Source organism: Amphibalanus amphitrite, unplaced genomic scaffold (genome assembly GCF_019059575.1).
Source record: "Amphibalanus amphitrite isolate SeventyFive unplaced genomic scaffold, NRLGWU_Aamphi_draft 000566F_arrow, whole genome shotgun sequence".
NCBI lineage: Eukaryota > Metazoa > Arthropoda > Thecostraca > Balanomorpha > Balanidae > Amphibalanus > Amphibalanus amphitrite.
The window spans coordinates 344,996-366,687 of NW_024882060.1; the positions used below are offsets into that span (position 1 = coordinate 344,996).

Below are 21,692 nucleotides of genomic sequence, written 5' to 3' on the forward strand. Positions count from 1 at the left end.
CAGGTTGGTCACGTGACCTCACCTATAAGTCAATGGGGAAATATGAAAACTGTTATTTTGGCGCCAGGAATGATATTCAATTGTCTCAAGTACATGGAATCGTTACTTCATGCACTCCTTGCAAGATCTGATGCTGCATTTTTGCATTGTTGACCTAGCATGACGTCATTTATGACGTCACTAGGGTCATACGAGTTTTTCGTCAATAACTCCCGATCAAATTGAGCTAGAGAGTCGACAAAGTCACCAATGGACTCTGGAAGACCTGCCGAATCGAATGATATGCGATATGACCTCCTTAGACCAACTTCGTGATTTGAAGACCTTTGACCTGACCTTGACTCGAGGTCAAGGTCAGGTTGACCTTACGGTGGCCTCACCTGAACAAAAGTATACCATTCGACGCGCCTGAGCAAGGCGAACACGACGATGTCAAAATCGTGGTTCTGCGGCCATTTTTTTTGCGAAGTTATTTACCAAAAACCAAACCCGCTGCTTGGGTCATGTTATGAAATGGGGCCTTGTCGGGCGAGATTTATACGCTGTTTCATGATATGCATAAATTGGTAGGGCATAATCGTTTGAATACAAAATTGGTTTGGAAGCAATTTTCTACGGAGGTACACACCATTTCAATGTCCTACCCAGCTCATACCGTCATAAATTTCGACCTACCTACTCTCAAAAGTACCTATTCATGCGTTATTCGAGCAGCAATTAGGCAAATTGCAAGCTCGCCACAGAGCACAAATCCTATAAGAGATACTCCTTATTTAAAACATATGCTCATTGGATATTCAAGAAGGTTGCTCCTAAATATTGTGGTTCTAGCTTCAAAAACATGGATGTTATGAATGCCGATAGGTTTCGCGAGGCTACACCGGCCGGATCGCCCACTGTGCGACGTTGCGGATCGACTGATAGGCAACATGACCTCATCCGGTCATTTGACCTTGACCTGAGGTCAAATTTTCAAGTTGACCTTTTAAGGTCAAATTATACTTCATTCGACGCGTCTCGACGAGAGGAACACGATGCTGGCAAAAGTAATGTCATGGCGGCTCTTTTGAGTCAAAAGTTATTGCAAAAAAAAAACACTTTTCGTAAAAACGGCTATTTTCGGAGTTTTTGCCCTATGGAGACTAAACCGTTGACCTGAGGTCAGATCTGGAAGCATTACTCAGAAAGGTCTGTAAAAGAGCTATCGATTGCGCTTTTCTGCGGCGCTGTAACTCTATCGGTTCCCAAGATAGCCGTCGGTAGTTTGTAAAATGTTGAAATAGTCAACATTTTACCTTTGGTGACCTCTGGTGACCTGACCTTTGACCTGACCTAAAAAATGGGCGAAGTGTTTTCGTCCTTATTTTGGACGTTCTTTCGATTGCCGCTTACCGCGTGTCGCTACGTGACTCAGGAGCCGAGTCAGAAGGGGGTGGGGTGTTCAGACACCCGGCGCGGAATCTCAGAGCACCGGCCCGGCGCGGGTTAAAATGATTATTTTTTATCGAAGGTCAGATCAAGGTAAGGCCAACATGAAAAATTTCAACATCAGGGGCTTCCAAGCTGAGTGAAAAGTTGTTTCACTGAAGTCAGCAAGCTTGTAGGGTATTAAGATAAATTTTAGGCTTAAATGAGGATTTGACGACGCTTTGTTTTGAAAGTGTGGTTGGAGTAAAAACAATCAACGTCCAGAGCGGTGGCTGCTGTTTGATGTACTAGCTTGATGAAGCCAGTAGTGCTTTGTTGTGCCTTTTCTGGAGCACGCTGATAATGGTATCTCTCGGAACGAAATCGTTCTCCTGGGCTGGCTTCCCAAGTCCGAAAAATGGATTTCAGCAAAGTGAACTGAAAATTGAAGTTCACGTGATTTTTCGGGCTTGACATAGAATGGTTGGCCCATAACTATTTGTATTTATCACTATTATATCTATATTTATCACTACCAAGCCCTATTAAGGGGTCAGCCCAACCACCAGCGGCGAAAGCAGGACCCTTTGTCGTCTCTTTTCAATGAAGCAGCTTTTACGAGTAAGAGGCTACTACTTGTTTTTACCTCTGTTCAATTTATAAGGTCAGAGGTCAAGGCGAAAGGTCAAAACCAGTATGCATAGAGTGAACAATGTAATAGTTTTAGGCTATGCGTTCCAAAGGACAGCAGAATCCACAAAACACTGCAAAACTGGCTGGAAAAGAAATTTGACACTCTGATTAGCCGATGATCAGACCGGTGCTCCGAGACTTCCGCGCCGGGCCGGGGGAGGGGGGGGGGGTGTCTGAACAACTCGTTCAGACACAACCCTTCTAACTCGGCTCCTGGGCCACGTAGCGACGCGCGGTAAGCAGCAATCAAAAGAACGTCCAAAGACGAAAACCTTTCGGTCATATTTTGGGTCGGGTCAAAGGTCAGGTCACCAGAGGTCACCAAAGGTAAAATGTTGACGACTTCAACATTTTGGAAACTGCCAGCGGCTAACTCGGGAACCGGTAGAGCTAGAGCGCCGTGAAAAAGCGCATTCGACAGCTCTTTTAACGCTCTTTCGCCAACATTTCTTCAGATTTGACCTCAGGTCAACGGTTTAGCCTCCAGAGAGCAGTAACTTCAAAAATAGCCATTTTTACGAAAGTGTTTTTTCGGCAATAACTTTTGACTCAAAGGAGCCACAACATTACTTTTGTCAGCATTGTGTTCCTCTTGTCGACACGCTTTTAATGAACTATAATTTGACCTTGGAAGGTCAACTTGAAAATTTGACCTTAGGTCAAGGTCAACATGACCTGAACGGAAAAGGTCATGCTGCATATCAGTCGATCCGTATCGTAGAGCTGAACATATCTTAGGCGTTGTCATTGCTCTAGCATGCCTCTATCAGAAGTTATTAGCGAAAAACTGTTGAATACTATTCGTGACCTGAGATGACCTGGGGTACATAACGAGGGGTCACAGGTGCCATTTTCCGGTTCAGTGTTTCAATTGCATTCCGATGTTTAAGAGTGTCTAGAATGGCGTTCGTGCAAAAGAGACGCTTTTCACTTTTCTCCCATTGACAATGGAGAGACCGCAAAATTGACCTGACTTTAGGTCACCGATATCAAAATTCCGAGATATACATTTTATTCACTGGCGGATCCAGGGGGGCAGGGGGGCCATGGCCCCCCAAAGACCTAAAGTGGCCTGTTTGCCCCCCCCCCCAAAACGTCAGAAAAAAAAACTGATAAGAAAATATACCTTGATAGAGGTTTTTAGCCACTTGGTGAAGTAAAGCTTTCCACAGCATAATATGGAAGCAATATGGTAGCAGTAATGGTCAGTTAACCCGCGCCCTGATGGGGTCTGCCGAGCAACGCGGTCTGATGGGGGCCATTTTGGCCCCCCCCCCCATAAGATCTCGAGAACCACGCAACATAGCGACAAGCGGTAAACGGCGTTGGATAGCCCCAACGGGGAACTACCATGTGGCCCAATTTCATTGACCTCGGTCAAACCGATGACGTCACAGGTTAGGTCAAAGGTCGAATTTTTACCGTTTACAGGCATTTCAAGAAATGCGTTGTAAAATCTAGTAAAATGCATTTCAATGAAAATCATCGATGGGGAAATGTTCTTCAACACATATTTTGCTATTTGAGGTCACTGATACCAGGTCAGGTCACAGAGGTCAGGTCACTGGGGGGTCACAATATGAAAGTGTCGTGTGATACATGTTTTATGGTCCATTTTACATGACAAATGCGATTATGTGGGTCAGGCAGACTTTAGGGCCAGCTTAGGTCACGTTTTGGTCAAGGTCAGGTCAAGGTCAGGTCAATGTCAGGTCAAATGAGGTCAAATTTCAAAGTTGATATTTTTGCATAAAATGGGTATCGATTCGATGCAGCTTGTCACGGGGAGTTCAATGGTGGTCTCCGTTTTGCGCTAGGAGGTCTAGAATTGCTAAAAATGGAGTTCAGAATTTGACGTCATCAATTTTTAACAGTTTTTTCGCTATAACTTGGCCAAAAAAGAGGTATCGATCTAAAATTTGGTATGTATATCGAAGAGCGCAGGGACTATCACATATATTCCGGTTTTTTCGAAATTCGAAAAATTTTGGATTTTTTTTGAGTTTTTCTAAAAAAAATCTTTTTTTTATTTATTGGGTCAAAATCCCAAAATTTCGAAAATCCGAGAGACCAGTTTTGTAGCGCCGTCTTTTCTCTACACAACCACATAAAAAACTTTAAAATTGCTTGTTAACTGTAGAATTGGTGAGCGTTTCAAGATGTCATGTTTTTTGCTCATTTTTACTCGAACATGACCTCAGTTTTACCTCAATAACTCCTGACCTGAGGTGACCTGTGACTTGAAATTTTGTGTGAAGGTGTCAAATTGATGCCCGGTAAGGTACCCAAAATTTGGCGGCGCTGCGCACCGCCGTTTTCTCGCTATTTAAGAAAAACCACAGGGGGCCAAAATGGCCCCCCATCAGGGCGCGGGTTAAAAGTTGCGCAAGCGGAGTTGACCTTTAAAAAAAGACTGTTGTTGGCACGTGTTTATGGCGCGGCAGCTGGTAGTTGGCGGTGTTTCGCGTGGTGTGGCATCACTGGCGGATCCGGGGGGGAGGGGGGGGGGGGGCACGGGAGCCTGAGGTGCCCCTGACAGGCCTATGGTGCCCTTGCTAGGCCTGTGGTGCCCCTGGGACCTGACAGGACTGTGGTGCCCCTGACAAGCCTGAAGTGCCCCCAACAGGCTCGTGATGCCCCCGACAGGCCCAAGGTGCTCCTGCGTGATGCCGTGATGCCTGGGAGGCCGGTGGTGCCCCTGCTAGACCGGTGGTGCCCCTGGTAGGCCTGTAGCGCCCCTGGGCCCTGACAGGACTGTGGTGCCCCTGACAGGCCCAAGGTGCCCCTGCAAGGCCGGTGGTGCCCCTGTAAGGCCTGTGGTACCCCCACTAGACCTCTGGTGCCCCTGACTGGCCCATGGTGCCCCTGCGAGGCCGGCGGCGCCCCTGGCAGGTCTCTGGTGTCCCTGACAGACCTGGGGTGCCCCTGACAAGCCTGTGGGGCCCCTCACAAGCCCGTGGTGCCCTTGCTAGACCTGTGGTGCCCCTGGCGGGCTGGTGGTGCCCCTGCTAGGCCGGTGGTGCCCCTGACAGGCCTGTGGTTCCCCCGGGCGTACCAAGGGGGGTCATGACCCATGTGGCCCCCTTGGATCTGCCACTGATACATAATATATATTGATTTGTAAAGGCGTTATGGCTTATGCAATATGCAATTCCAGGCACTTGGTATCCCTCACTTATCCCTCATTGGGGGCTCTGGCGGGCTCCTGGGGGCCCACGTCTATCTCCGGGAGCCCTAGACAGGCTCCTTTTGGTCCTTTCAGTCCACTATAGCATAAGAGGTCTCCATGCGAGTGACCGAGTCCTATACATCTGAGGGCGTACCTTGACGTCTGAGGTACCCAACTGCAGCTCCAATGGTCTCTTACACTGGCGGATCCAGGGAGGGGGCATTTAGGGCCATGCCCCCTTCCCAGAGGCCTAAAGTGGCCCTTTTGCCCCCTCCCCCAAACGATAATGAAACCTAGTTCAATCAGTGCGTGGCCCAGGAGCCGAGTAAGACAGGGGGTGTTTTACCACCTCCCGGCCCGCAAAGGGACCCAAGCACTGACTCGAAGCGGGTTAACTGGTCGACAAAAGCAATGGTAAGTGTTAACAAAGTAATATAAAGGCATGGGTCGGGTGGGCTACCATATATATATTTTTCCTTTTAGTAAAAAAAATTGATAGTGTCAGGCTGTGACGAAAAATAAGTGGCCTAAATCCGATGAGAAAACAGGATTTGGGGGTACCCTAGGTTTGGCTCCTGCATGAGTTGGCCCCCTAAACACAAGCCTGGGTCCGCCAGTGATTTTATTGATACTGTTACTCTTGTCTATCGCTGAAAGGTTCAAGGCAATCGTTCAGTCGGCGTAGCTATGACGAGCCTTCTAATTTTTTTTCTGAGGTGAGGTCACTTGGCGTGACCTGGTGACCTGACCTTGAGCGACCTGGGTCTGAAATTTTCACAATACGTGCGGAAAAGATGCACAAACAGGTGTACCAAAAACGGCGGCGTTTTTGAGATATCTGCGAAAAACCGCGGGAGGGGGGTGTTCAAATACCCCCCTCCGGCCTGGCGCGGGTTAAAGTCCAACGTCATAGTAAAAATTGACCTCAAATTTCCGGGTTTTTAATTTTGCATTTAAGGCTTTGAGGACACCTATAGACATGAGACCTTAAAAATTGGGGATCGTTGGATACGTCTTGTGGAAAGTGACCTGCTCGTTTTTCGATTTTCATATATCTTACATAAAGTAAATATCAATTTAAAATGAACAAGCGCTAAAGAGAGCAATAAACTTCTGTAGGTGGAAGTGGAGTCAGAATCCGTTATCTATATATAACGGAGCCCCCGAAAAAAGCAGCACCGCGAGCGTTGGGGCTAACAATCCTGGCAGGGCGTGATCCAACAACCTGTCACCCGCGAATGCCCAGCACATACCGTTTCCAAACAGCACATTTATGCCACTAAAATATGAAGTATATTTCTCGAACACCACACCAAATTCCAATAATTATGGTGTGCCGGCAATCTGGTGTCGATACTGCCACAACTCATCGTACGTCACAAGTGTTACGGGTTCGAACACATCGCATTGAGCACATTCTCATCCCGTGTAGTCATCCACTGATAACATACTTGCGGACCTGCACATAAATACATCCTTTTAAACTAAACCAGCTATTGGACGCATACATCACATCTAAATAGCAGCCAATGAATATGAACACAGTTAATCCGGCTGATAGATTTTCCCATTCCCTAGCTCAGACTGCCTCACTTGCACATGCGTGCTGGCAGAATGACAAATTTATGATTAAGTTGGATCTCTTCTCGGTCGAATAGAAGATGATAACGAGTTTTAATAAATAGCATCATAGACCACTTATCAGTAATACAGTAGTTTATAAAGTATGTTTCACATAGGAAGAATAGTCCGGCTCTGAATACCTATGATAAGGAAGCTTTTGGTTGTCCCACCACTCACCAGTTTTTAATAAATTATCAGTTTAGCTCAAATATTTGAAGGAGCGGCTTAGCAGAGGCCGAACTCACGCGGAGCAGAGCTTGTTTCACAGGCCCAGACCCATACAGTTCGATCGGACAATGATAAGAGATCGGGAGGATTTTGATGTTTAGCGTGCCCATCAGAGCCGGACACGGTCCATACAGCTCCCCTGATTTGAACTGGCTGCAGCTGCTCCGACCAATCTCAGGATTTCTCCGTTTGGAGTTTCGTATATGTCTATATCGAACGCCAGAGCGACTCGAACCCGGGCTCTTTACACTAAGAGTATGTACAACAAGCTACCAATTGAGCTACTGGACGGACATGGGTTCAGGTGTTTGCTTGGTTATCACCATCATTTTATGTATTAATCGTTTAAGGTTGTGGATTTTAAGATTCATTGTTATCATCAAGAACAATTGAAATTTTTGCCCTTATAGAAGCCATACCGCAACATGTCTGAATTTTTCAATGCTTTTCTAATTTTTTTTTCTAATTGCAGCGTTTTTAGGAAATCGATAAATACGTGATGATCATACATGCCTGAGACATACACTACGAGTACTTATGGGGTCACCTGAAGAGTTATGGACGTAAAGGAATTCTTACAGCTCCCACAAGTGGATAACGGGACAGGACAGACAGTCCAAAAAGTGTCGGGAGACCAGCATTTCGATTGGGTCCCACGGTTTGTGCAGCGGAGTATGCGTAGTTGAAAAGTAAGTAGTAAGTAACAAAAGAATGGAGGAATTCGTCTCCATTGTCTAATCTCCATTTCCACGGCTCATACAATTTATATTTTGCGCAACTAGTTAGGTAAGTACCGAATACACATTCAAAGCTATAGCGCGCAGTGAACGACGTCGTAAGGGAATACAAATTCGTCCGCTTGCCGTTGTTTGAGCACATAACAATATCCGTCGTGTATCGTCATTCCTTGAAAGTAATGGAATGTCAAATATATTTTCAATTTGACTTCCAGACACATACACCATACCAATGACATACCCTGTGCTGTCAAAGATATAGGACACACCATGCACCTCACACCGGCATTTCAAGGTAAACGGGGAAAACCCGCTCACAATCCAGTCAGTCTCTCACCGTTACGATCACATGTGAGTATAGACATTTTTATATTGAGAGTATAGTCATTTATCTTTAGTCATGCCTACAGATTGCACAAAAATAATTAATCCATAGCTATCTCATGGACCGCGGATTTCTAATAAAATAAGTACCACGCACACTGCATTCACCATCAGCAATCGGTTATGTTTTCTTACGATTTTATCACCATTTTCGAAGCATTTCAGAAATGGTGATAAACATTGTTCGATGTCACGTTAAAAATATCTTTTTTTATGTTTGAGTCCCATTAATGCTACCCTGTTACACTGGCTGGTCGTGCTGTCTGACAATCAGGCAATGCTGCCTTACCTCAGACAAAACTTCACTGTTTTAGGTAATAAAAAGCTATGATTGTCTGCACAATAAGTATTCGAAAATACTATATGAACGACAATACCATTTATACGCAGGAATATAAATGATACTTCCTGCCAGCTAGCAGATTATGTATAATATGAATGTTTGCTTGAACAATAGGGATTTTCAGACCAAACCGTACTAAATAATTTTCTTCTTCTTGTCGTACAGTATATGCTGCGGGGCGCGAGCTGGTGTTAACAAATGACATGATTCCTGAAACGAACAAAACGAAACTATCGGCAGTAAATGATGAGTAAATGCGTACTGTCTGATAGATTTCCCCGATAGCACTGTCTTGGTGAGCGGCTGGTCGCTCTGTGCCACTGCAGTGCTGATGTCTAGTTACACTGTCTGATTATTCAGACGTCATGACTGAGCTCTGTCCGCTGCACTGCTGACGGTACCGCGCTGCGCTGAGCAGCGGTGGCAGCAGCGGCAGCGGTGGCAGCAGCGGTGGCAGCAGCGGCAGCAGTGCAGCAGCGGCAGCGGCAGCGGCGGCAGCAGCAGTGCAGCAGCGGTGGCAGCAGCAGCGGCAGCGGCAGCGGCGGCGGCGGTAGCGGCAGCGGAGCGCGCATTACGCTGTGGCCAGCCTGCCGAGCAGCAGCAGCAGACCGCTGGCCGGCAGGACGGCCATCCAGCCGGCGAGGAGCGCCCGCACCGAGCCGGCGCCGCTCCTGCACACCTCTGAGCCGTGAATGAAGCCCGAACAGTGTGTCTGCCGGAACGAGAGACACAGGTCAGGTCAGCGAGACACCGATCAGGTCATAGACACAGGTCAGGTCACAGAAACCAGTCACATCGCTGCGACATTGGCACGCCATTAACCATAAAGAGCACATAATACCGATGGCAAAATTATGTGCATAAATAGGTGTACATAGATGTAGATGTATTGCGCGTGCGGTGTTAGGCTTATAGATGCACGGTGCATGACGCTTTGGTGAGCTGGTGTTTCGGTTTACTGGATAGACGACATTCTACAATGTCAAGAAAAGTCACGAATCATCGACATTGCTGCTTTCATATGACCCAAGTGATTGAGTGAACGGTGACGCTGTGATGGGTAGGTACTGAAGCTAGTCAAATGTATGGAGGGTGCGTGGGACCACAACTAGTTACACTACAGAAGTGTGATACTGAGCTTTTATCAAACTTACCGCCACCAGTGGTCCCGCCAGCCGCTCTAAAAAGTTTTTGGTGAAGTTTGAAGTGCCGATGCCACACTTGTGTACTACGGCCTGCTGTGAGCAGTGCAGGTAGCTCTTGAAAGAACTGAAACAAACGGAACATAAGAACTTTTAAGGCCTACGGTCTACTCAAACTATTTCAGGGCCGTGAGATGGGAGAACAAGAGGAAGCATTGGGATTGATCGACAAACAGCTGGTGCGAGGCAGCGACTCAGACCTGTCCCGGTCCGGTGAGACTGCATACTGTACAGTGTCCCCGGTGGGACAGGCTACTCAGCCAAGAACAGAACCGTACCTTTCAAAGCTACCGACATGGTTTGTTAGCATAGCTATTCCTGCTGCTGCTCAGAACAGTTAAAAATAAGTCAAAAACGTTTTTTAAAGAAATAGCTTTTTCCAAACAACATTCAGTAGATTTTTTTGTGGGAGGAGGCGATCTGTGTATTTCAGTGTCATTTCCTTCGAGACTCAGGAAGGAAACAAATGCTTTACATGCCAAAGCACACCCTAGGTACTTACATGCAGGAAACTGTTGAGCCGTGCGCTATCGGTTTACATACAGCTATCTTATCTTCATCATTGCATCCATCCATCTACGTGAGCCCTGTTAGTGGCATACTCCCGGAACCGAAGTTATCGTATAAACAGCAAAGTTTTCTTTTACATGCAGGCAGACAGTCTTTAGATGAGTGCGGACTGCAGATTGCTCAGTTGTAGTTAGGTAACGCCTGTTTATACGAGCGCCTGTTTCGCTGCAGACTGGATCACAAGCACCTCAGGCAGTAAATGCCCGGTTCGTTTACTGCACTGCCGTCTGCACTGCTGAACTCTCACAAACATCTGGCCTGGAGCTGAGAGATTTCCCGACGCATAACCTCGTCACAGAAATCCAATGAACTTTGTTGGCGACCACGACAACATTTCGGTCAGGACCCTGGACTACATATGCCGACAGCAGGGCATTTATAATAAGGCGGAGATGGTGTGATTTGAGACCGCCTTTCAACTACAAAGGACGTCTCATCACAGAAACTTAACGTGTTATGAAGCTGAAGGCCGAACAAACATCGCGGGAAGCGGACAAAGCATCTTGCGTCTCTTATGACTACATTTCTTACCAACCCACGAAACTAGCTCGTTCTATTTACTCTGAAACTAACACACGTTTTCGAACACGAAAGTGCCAAACTAAAAATGCAATATCATTGCGAGTTTGCCCTTGCAATTGAAACTGATTGCCTTATGTATATGAGGGTGCATAGATAACATTTTTTTTTTATATAAATTTAGTCCTAACCTTATGATAGGAAGGATTCACAAGGATAGAGCCACCACTAAGCGAAGCTTGTTGCGGTGACCCTGCCCTCTACCCTTCGATCGCGCAATTCCGGTTCTATGGCAGAATTTAGAGTCCAAAGAAACATGAATCATGTTATCTATGGTGGGTGATATTCTTCAGGTTAATGATCTGGTAAAGCGAATGTTAACAAGTTACCTAAGTAATAAGCATGTCATCGCCCACCCTTAACTATTGACAACTCAAGCTCAGCGATTACTCAAGCCGTTACCAACACATGCGATTTGGCGCATCGCAATATGTTGAACCAGGTTGAAAGGAGCACCCAGTAAATGTCAGAATGTGCACAAAATCAATGATGATGCCGCGGTGCTTGCTTATACCACTTTGAATATATATATATATGTATATTGTATAGCTTAGGTACTCCAGACAAGGCAATTTCACCTCCCCACTTATTAAAGACAAAATATGCGGCCTATTTCCATAGCAGCTTCGTCGGTCAGACAATCATCGGTCACGTTATTTGATGCCAATAGCATCGGCAAGTTCCCCGCTGTTTCTACAGTCTGGCTTCGTCAGCGAGTGTCGACAAATATCACAGTGTAATTCCCCGTCGCTGCGTCCGAGTTCCCTCGCGGCGATAAGCGGCCATGCGTGCACAAATCAATCAGCGGCGTACACTCCCCGGCGTGCACTCCCCGGAGATCCGGCAATGACGACGGACAGCTCGGTCCGGGGTTTGCTGCCACTTTCCCCGGCAGCTCCCGCGCGGTTACACAGTTCCTAGAGCCTGTAACGTAGCTAATCTCTTATCCGACTCCCACCGTCACCCTCCCCACCCACCTCCCCGCTCCCCGATGAATAGAAGCGTCATACCTTCAATCGGATCCCCCGCAGTCACCTCCCACTGGGAGCCGTTTCCCTCTCACTAGCCCTCCTCGTTACCCTCCCACTGGGAGCCGTTTCCCTCTCACTAGCCCTCGTGACCCTCCCACTCCCCCGCCACCACCCACACCCCCGGCCCAACCAGGAGTGTCACGAGCATTGATCGCGGTATGCGATGCATCAATGGCCTCTCGGGTTCGGCAGCCGTTCTAACCGATGGTCCTTGGCGGCACCGGCACAGCAGACCTGTGTCGCAGGAGAGCCAGCCACAGGCCACGCTCCAGTACAGCCCACCTTCCAATTTCCATAGACTTGGTTTCTTTGAAGGCCTGCGCAATTGAAGTGAAACGCTATTATAGCGTCACACTTCTGCAGGGTGTTTGAATTCATTCACGCTGAACGTTCTAGTGCATGAAGGGACGAAATGAATTTTTTTTTACAAAGAAGCCTAGATAAATTATTTATGTTCACCAAAAAGCGTATTAGGCAAGTAGGTATTGGAAAAAGCAAAACACGTTCCCCACCACGTATGCACAACTAAACATTAAATGAAATAAAAACATGCAGCGCAAACAACCCACCAGCAGAGTTTGCGGATCTGGTGTGCCGACGAGTGTTCGCCGCTGTCGTCGGTGGCGCCCGGGCCAATCCTGTCCATCTGCGAGAGATACTCGTCGGCACACACCTCGTAGCCACGCTGCACGGTGCGCATGCACGGCGCGTGCAGCAGGTACTCTGCGGGACGGGGACAAAACGGCCGCCCGTCAGCACATACCGACCGGGGTGGCCGAGTGCGCGTCAACGACCGCTCACAGCCCACCCTAAACCACGGCGGCGGCGGCGGCGCTGCCTGGCTCACCTGACTGGTAGCCGCCCTCGGCGCACAGGTCCGAGATGACGAGCCGGGTGCCCGTGTACAGCGTCAGAAAATACGACCGCTGGTGGGGCTCCAGACAGTCGGCAGTGAAATTGTCGAAACACTCCATTCCCTCCATCAGAGTCCTGAAACACAGCAGCCACTTTTTACTACACACAATTGGATCTTTAATTGTATAAGGGTGCGTCAATTACTGAACCTATCTTTAACTTTGGCTATGGCATGGGTAGTGGGTATCGGATGTGATCTGCCAGCACCTATGGTGACACAAAAATAAAATGAAAGGGCTTTGAGAAACTTAATTAAAGGGACCCTCCCACCTTTAAAAAAGTTTATGAATTGGCATGAAAGTGATGTCGCTCGGTTCAGAAAGAGCAAAAACGAATATCTACCAAATTTCACCGAAAAATATTCACCGGTTTTCAAGATATTAGACTTTTACTTTTGTTTACTCTTTGGGATCTCCGCTGTTCCTAGCGACTTTATTGTTTGTTTGTTTTGTTAGGTTAGGCCCTTTCGGTCCAATGAGACCATTTCAGAGCCGGAAGGATGATAGGAATTAGGGGGAGACATTGGTCTGGGCGGGCACCCTAGTGAGTCGCCGGGGCTGAGCCCGTCCAGAGGACAGGCCACCCAGCCCCAAGGCACTCACTGCACCCGGCTACGGGGTGCGCTCCCTCGGGAGCAGCGGCGCCGCTCCAAGGGAGCAGCCCGCATGAGATAAAGTTGCCTGTCCAGCCCGGAGGGGGGTTGCGGCGTGGAGGAGAAGGATTTCAGTATCCTGAGGATAGAAGCACGGACAGGTGTCTAGCGACTTTATTTGGAAGCAATAGTTTGGCAGCTGAAAGTGCGGCACTTGTTGCGCGCAAAGCAGCATATACCACCGCGTGCTACAAAACGTTTTAGTCAAACATTTAAAAATCGTTAGATATCTGCGCTGACGTCACACATTCAGAGGGGTATTCCTATGCATTAGCCCCTCTGAATCAAAATGCTGCAATTTTGAAATTCAATATTTCCGATTTAAGGCATTTCTCGTTGTTGTGAGTGCCGAAACCGGTAATTGTGAGCCAGGGACCCCATTTTGGCTATCTCAACTCAAATCTAATGTTAAGGTGGGATGGTCCCTTTAACCCTCGCCCGCACATGGGGGGGGGGGGTGGTTGCCACCCCCCCCCAGGCAGTCTTTCTGCTCTGCACTCAACATTTTTAGAGCTAGAGGGCTGATTTTTCGTATAGCTGCTTGTCTATCCTTTCTTGATGTCCACTGAAAATTTCAAGTTTCTGTGATTTTTGGTTTCGGAGATATGACCTTGTTTTTCAGGTCATGTCATGACCCAAATGGCCAATTCTCAACATCTTGCGTTTGCCATGGGCCTTGTGAGCTTTTGACACCCTGATTTCGGCCTTTTTTACCAGTCTTACCTCCCACCTATCATGGAACATGTTGTTCGACGATGTACAGGGGTCAAGGTCAGGGTCAAGGTCAACCTAGGTCATCTAAGATAATTGCGTTTTAGGCAAGCTGAATTTACTTTTTGTGAAGTTTTTTTGACTGCATTTTTGGTAAAAGCTTCTCAGGTCATGATTTCATGTGATATGGACCCAAAAACAATCGGTGCACACATCAATATACACACAGACACACACAGACATACAAACACATATAATTGGCCTTGACCTAACTTGACCTGAAATGACCTCAGCAGCAAAATTCTGGTCGGATAGTGTGACAAAGAGGTTCTAGCTGGCTTGGCACCAGAAAACAGCATCGTCATCGGTATTTGATAAGCAGCGCACTTGATATCCAACGGTGACCCAAAACAGCAACATTTTTTAGTTTGACCTGACCTGGAAGGTCAATGACTGACCTGAGAAGGTAAAACTGGGTATCATTGGATTCGTCTCTTCCCAAAGAATCTTTTTGGTCTTTACTGCTAAGCTCTATCTCCAACAGGAACGAAATGGCGCGGGGGGGGGGTGACAACCCCCCCCCCCCATGTGCGTTCTAGGATGGGGAAATGGCATGTGCGGGCGAGGGTTAAAAAGAACTTTACTCTTTAGAGAGGGTAAGACCATGAGCCAAACTATAATGAAATTAACGTATTTACATGACAAGTTTTTACTTCAATTTTTCATGCAAAAGTATACTTTGCTCGTCCCTCATTATAGCCTTGTTTTGCGGAGCTATCCGCTCACCATCAGTCAATCTCCCTGGCTAGCTGGTGTGGGGAACATTTCAACTACTTCAGCTTCTTCTCGTGTCAGAAAACGTTGGCACGACTGCTGACAAGTAAGTCTCTCAAGCCTCTTGTAGGCTTAAAGTTTTCGATAATGAGGACCTATCCGCTATGCGCTTGGAGCCTGCTCGTGAAAACAAGAGACTAAAACACCAGAAGTATTTACCTTTGATGATACTCAGTTACGATAAACTCATCAGCTCGATGGAAGACCTACCTAATATCTTCAGTCATAAGACGAGCCGCTATTTCAAAAGAATCTCTAATTTCCACGCTTCAAAAACATGGTAAACAAACTCATCTCAAGCAATATGCATGCGTTAAACGACGTTACATCCGGAAAACACGCGAATGCAGGACAACGTAGACAAAATCCATCGCTAGGGGCTCAGAATATGAAGCGTTCCTGTTTCCATAAGAGTGTTTATACCTAAGTTCGTTTATATTTAGGTGGAGTACGTGAGTTTCTTTGTGAACAGCTATTGATGAGTATGATGACTATCATGTGATTTGATTGTCATTTTTTCAATATTCCATGCTGTTCGCATTCCGTATACTAAACGGCAGGCCTTAGCACTTATGATAACACACAAAATCATTATAATATCGTATCAAAAGGTTAGCTTGAGGACTGACTTCCTGTCACATTTTGAGACAGTAGGTATACCTACTATACCCATAGATCAGAATTCAGACTTCAGAGCTCAATGAAGTTGAAAAAAAGATAATTAGCACAACCAATTTTTTATAGCGTTTTGCTTTTTCATGATGTAGCGGTGACTTATTTCTATGCCTTTTAGCCTCGAAATACAGATTTATTCATTTAGGTATGTAAGCTGAGATAAAAAACCAGTGCCAGTACCTACTGCACAGTGCACATGCCTCCCTACGACTGCCTACCCCCTCAAAAAAAAAAACTGGGCAGAGAAACTTCAACTCAGAGGTCTGAGTCAAGCGGAGCCGGGAGCCCATTCTGCCTGGAGGAGTGGCGGCTGCTGACTCACGGACACATCCTGGCCAGCTCGCGCCGGGAGGCAGCGAAGCCCAGGTCTCTGTTGTCTGTGAGCACTCGCAGTGGAGAGGTGCACCGGTGCATGGTCTCGCGGTCACAGGCCGTGTCACCGGCAGCCACAGCCCCTGTCAACACATCACCGGCACACATTACGCTAGCTAAAGCAAACTGCCGAAAGTTAAACTCATTAGGCACACCATTGAAAACACGCGAAACTTCACGCGTGTTATGTATTTCCATGATATCAAAGGCAAGATCAAACCACTTCAAACCTGCTGCAAAACATTCAAAACAAATCTTTAAAAGCATATTCATATGTGCCCTATTCATATAGTTCCTAAGGCGTATGGTTCTTACGCTATTAACGATAAACCTTGCGATTCCGGTGCCGCTAATATAGTCCAATTTTACCCTGACATTGTACCGGTTTTGCTGACCTGCCCGACCTGGTGATCTGACCTGAAATGACAGAGAACTACAATTTTCAGGGAGCGTGCCAAAAGGCTGCCCCAGAAATTATGCCAAATTTGCTGGGCCTACGCGCCGTCATTTTTACGTTATTTGCGAAAAAACTTAGGGGGTTGCATCAACCCGGCGAGGGTTAAAACGAACAGAACAGCTACGTATTTGAACGCATTTAGTGCATCAGCAAACAGTTTCCATTTCGGCTTCCCTGGAATGTACAATACACATTACGGTACAATGTAAAAGGAGTCGCACAGAGTATACCAAAAATGTTTGAACGAAATCACTAGAAAAAAAAATAACCACAAGAGAATGTGTGCCTCGCAGTGCGTTAGATCTGAGAAAAGGCAACAGTTTCCACCACTAGCGCAGGTCTAGTTGATCGCTCTCCCTACGGCATGGACTGTCGCCCGTTCCGTTCGCCTCCGCCACCTCCGTCCGTCAGTCTGCCGCCCTCGACGGCGGCATCTGCTGTCTGCTGATTCGACGGCCGTGGCCCACGACAGCCGGTGATCGGCCCGGCCCGGAGCGTCATCTCTCGGCGCCCGCCGCTGTCACCATTGTGTGCGCAGTGCGCAGTCTGCCGGCGCCGCTCTACATATAAGGGCCGAGCCGGCGACCACGGCGGCACCGGTCGGCACGCTGTCCATCATCGCGCCATTGTCTCTGCGTAACGTCCAACGGCAGCTCATCGCCAAACATGATATGCGTCTGTGTGACGCGACTATTTAGCATATATCAAAACTAGTCCTGTTTTTTTTTCTGGTCATTTTAGATAACGTCTTGGCGTGTTTTTTTTTTAAGCTCATTGTCCGAAATGTCATATTTTCGTTGAAATACTCAGGGCGGCACCACGAGTTCTTGATTGGGGGTGGGGACGAATTGGCCGAATGAGCCCCCCTCCCCCCGCAAAGCAGGTATTTGCTACTCGTGTTTAAAAAACCGTCGCGTAGCTCCGCAGGGCTTGGCACACCCCAAAACACATCAAATGTTACATACAATCCGTTTCCAAACTTTGATCCAGGACACTTAAGGCAAGGTCACCTGGCCAAGTAACCTCGCCTCTCGAATAAACATTTGCAGTCCTGTCAACCCTAAAGCTTATCTCCTACAAGATGTGTATCGCTCAGGTAAAAGTATCAGTGCTGCGCGCGCCATTCGTATGTTTCGTACTTATAAAACCTGCGACATTATGTCAGGTTAGATTCATGGCTTCGCCATCATAAACTAGCCATTGGAGGAAAAGCCCGAATGCCTCCTGCTTTGAACAAATGCGGCAAGGTGCAGATGACCCCAAAATGATTTCAGAATCATGACATTGCCACAACTGACCCATGCAACGGGCAAGGTGCAGTTGATGGCCAATGGTCACTAAAAAGGTCATGCTAGGTCATGAAAGGTCATCAGCAGTTATTCGATCATTTTTTAACATATGAATACCAGGGTTGTGCTTGACTCATGAGTTGAGTCAGAAATTTGACTCAACTCTGACTCAAATGAGTCAGATTTGAGTCGAGTCGGATAAAATGTTGAGCTGTTGAGTTGAGACAGAGTTGAGTCGGACAAAAATATTAAAGCATTGAGTTGAGTCAGAGTTGAGTCAGTAAAATAACTTTTGACATTGAGTTGAGTCAAAAACATTTAGGAACATGAGTCAGCTGACTCATCTTTCTAGAAACAATCTACATAAGCTTTTCATTCTCCCCCTGCTGAACAACTTAGGCCTGGCCCTACTGCAGGATTTTTTTCACCCCCCCCCCCGCTCAACAACTTTTTTATCTAAGTCAATTTTGAGTCAACTCACTTGACTCAACAAAAAATTTGAGTCAAGTTTGAGTCAACTCATATTTTCATTGAGCTGCTTGAGTCATGAGTTGAGTCAAGGGAAGAAATCAGCTCCTTGTTTGAGTCAGAGTTGAGTCAGGGCTTTCTGAAGTTGAATGATGAGTCGAGTCGGCAAATTTTTTTGAGTCGAGCACAACCCTGATGAATACATTATACCGATGAAATTGCCTTAGGTGAGTTCAGCTGTACAAACCAGCGACCTTTCTTATAGGCGAACCCACAAAGGATACTGGGGGGAGTACCCCCAACAAAATTCTACAAATTCCGAAAACGCCTCGGATTTCGATTCCCTATGCACTGCTGTGCAGTTTCAAGCAAACGTTACTTATAAAAGTTGTTTAATTTTCATTTTAGTCCAGAAAAACGCCACATTTACATCGATTTCGGGCACTATGAGTGAGCAGTTGTCATTCCCCCTGGATCCGCCACCGATCTCTCTGATAGTAAAATCGGCTTTTAGGTAGAAAACTACATATGCGTTGTTAAAAGTATTGGTTAAAAGCTATCGATCATTTTTCTCTATGCCTTTCCATCTCTCTTCGCCGTCAAGATTGTCGGATGTGTTCATTTACGCCTTCACCATGACGAAGTTGTGTCAGTCAGCTTCGTCAGTCAGCTCGGCCAGGGATTGAGAAACTCACCTGCCCTTGATCTTCCCGTTAGTTACATCCGCCTTACGCGAAGACTTCGGTCGCGCCATGCACGAAAACATCGCAGTGCAGGAGCCAAAATAAAAATGCGATTCTCTTACCAAAATGTGTCACACTGAAAACAGTTTAACCCAGGGCCGGCGAGTAAACCGGTGTTTCGCGGGTACCCCTATCCGCAACCATTTTTAACCACCCTCCCAGGAGTACAGTAAGGTCCCATTGCAGTGTAGCCGTATCTGTCTCAGCGGTTATATCCGCTCAGAGCAGGTATGACTAAAAGGGGTTACCCTCCACGCCTACCCTTCGCCGACCAAGTCACGAGGGCCAAAAAAAAAACTCCCACGCTTGACCATATTTGAGGGAAATTATCTATATTATGACAATCTCACACCGGTAGTCGTACAGACCGCCCGAAATCAAGAAGATGTTTCGCGACTGCTTTCGTGACCTATATAAGAATCAAAATGGTCTCACTTGGTAGTTTCGGAAGAAAAGGCGTTGCCAATCGTCCCGTGATGAATATTGCAGAGGTTTTAAAGATGCATCCTAACAATTGTACTTTCGCCCCCACTTGAAACCGCCAAACAATGTGCCAATATATCATTGGTGCAAAAAAAAAAGTTAAAAAATTGCTGTAATTCAAAACTGTATGAGACAACGCCATCTAGTTGTGCCAGTAGATCCAACTCCTTCAGGGCAGGTTATGTAAAGGTTCGCCATCCACGGATACGCGTTTACGATACCTCGAGTAGTTCCAACTCTTTCAGTGGGGGCTATGCCAATGACTCGACACCCGCGGGGACAATATCCGGTGCTGAGTAGCTACCTTACTGCAGACTGTGGGTACGGTGCATATTTACGAGTAATAAGGCAGGCAAGTCTGCTTACCCTCTAGCTAGAATCTGGACATAGCGAGTTAATACACATACATATACCACCCGCAGAGCAACGCTTAATTCGCCAGCTTCGGGTGAAATTGTTTTCAGTGCACAAATGTTATCATGCTGCATGCGTCAGTACTGCGTACTCCTCGGCAGGGCTGCGGAGTCGATGGATTTTCGGCGACTCCGACTCCGACTCCGACTCCGGCTTTCAAAAACCAGCTCCAACTCCGACTCCGACTCCGGGCAGAATTGTCGACTCCGACCGACTCCAACTCCCGACTCCGACTCCGCAGACCTAGCAGGGCTGCGGAGTCGACAGATTTTCGGTGACTCCGACTCCGACTCCGGCTCGGGTTTCTAAAATCGACTCCGACTCCGACTCCGACTCCGGTCACAACTGTCGACTCCGACCGACTCCGACTCCGACTCCGACTCCGACTCCGCAGCCCTGCTCCTCGGTGTTAAAATTTTCTGTATCACGGTCTTTTCTATTATGCACTTGAATAAAACGAAAATACGACCAAGAGCCCCACCCAAAAACCCACTACAGGGTGGATAATCCCCCACTCCGTGAACTGAGAGGGGGACGACGAGGTTCCCTCTGTCCCTTCCTGTGGCACCGCCCATGGAAATACTTGTACCTTTAGTGTCGGTAGACTACATGTTAGGTTGCTTCTTTTTATCTTTCTCAGTTGTGGGCTACCCAAGGATTACAAAAAGGAAAAAGCCGTTTGCATCTGACTGCTTTCGCCATATAGACCTTATACATATAGGACACATGCAGGAGCTATGGGCCTCTGAGCCACTGAAAACCCACGCCGACTATTATAAGCACATTCACCGGTGAAACGCTTTTTTTAGCGTCGGTGGTTACCTATCAAAGGCCCATCCCTAACGAGATACAGACCTGTTTGTTCTCAGATACCCCAAACCTCCCAAAGCTCCAAAAGCCCTAGGTACAGCCTTGGTGCATAACATTGACCTATCGTCCAGCGCAGACGTTCTGAATAGCGAAACGTCTCCTGCATGTGCGCACGTGCACTGCGCGGTGTGCAGTGACACCCCAACCGTGTCACATAAGAATGCATCGCTCGCTGGGGTCTCGCCCATTCCGAGTTTTCTTAGCTCTGCAAAGACGAGTTTCATGCTTCCGCTCGTTCCTTATAGTGAGTGCTCTTAACCAGGAGCCTGCCACTAATAGGGTTAACAGTGAGATTAGATACGTGTTGAATGTTGCTCATGGTACTTTATGTATAACTATATGAAACAGAGCATGGTTGTATAATGTATTTTTGCCCAGCATCGCCACTTGATAAGAGGAGCTATATCTGGGAAGGCGAACACAATGATGCTGGATTGATTGGCCGACAAAGACCTCTTGCGCTGGCTCAGTGTCCCGTGACGTATGTCTTGCTATGATGATGTATCAGGTAATGTATCTGAACAGTCAATGGGACGGGCCGGGCACTCACCATTAACCATAGCGAGGGGCGCGTGCTATTAGGAGGCGGGCGAACAGTCTCGTGCCATGGTAGCTAAGGAGACAACCGCGGCAACACTCGTCTAGTCAAGTGATAAAAGGTTCTGTTAGTCAAACCACACACGATACAATTAGCCCGCGCCGTACTGGTGGCCTGAACTTCCCGCCGAGTACTGGGGCGGGGGGCGTTTCACGTCCCCCATCTAACTCGGCTTCTGGGCCATGGGCCACGTAGCGACACGTGGTAAGGGACAATCGAAAGAGCGTCAAAAATAAGGAAGAACA

The 21,692-nt window shown here is 47.3% G+C and overlaps 1 protein-coding gene across 1 annotated transcript in view; it reads right to left on the reverse strand.

The window, feature by feature from the left end:
* Nucleotides 1–9,140: 9,140 nt before the first annotated feature.
* Nucleotides 9,141–21,692, reverse strand: part of LOC122393979 — a 47,010-nt gene continuing 34,458 nt past the window's right edge. The window contains exons 3-7 of the mRNA XM_043390503.1: nucleotides 16,076–16,208; nucleotides 12,814–12,956; nucleotides 12,536–12,689; nucleotides 9,739–9,853; nucleotides 9,141–9,296 (exon numbers count right to left, since the gene is read on the reverse strand). Of these exons, the coding sequence (XP_043246438.1) occupies nucleotides 9,156–9,296; nucleotides 9,739–9,853; nucleotides 12,536–12,689; nucleotides 12,814–12,956; nucleotides 16,076–16,208 (686 nt within the window). The 3' untranslated portion in view covers nucleotides 9,141–9,155. The remainder of the gene's footprint in view (nucleotides 9,297–9,738; nucleotides 9,854–12,535; nucleotides 12,690–12,813; nucleotides 12,957–16,075; nucleotides 16,209–21,692) is intronic.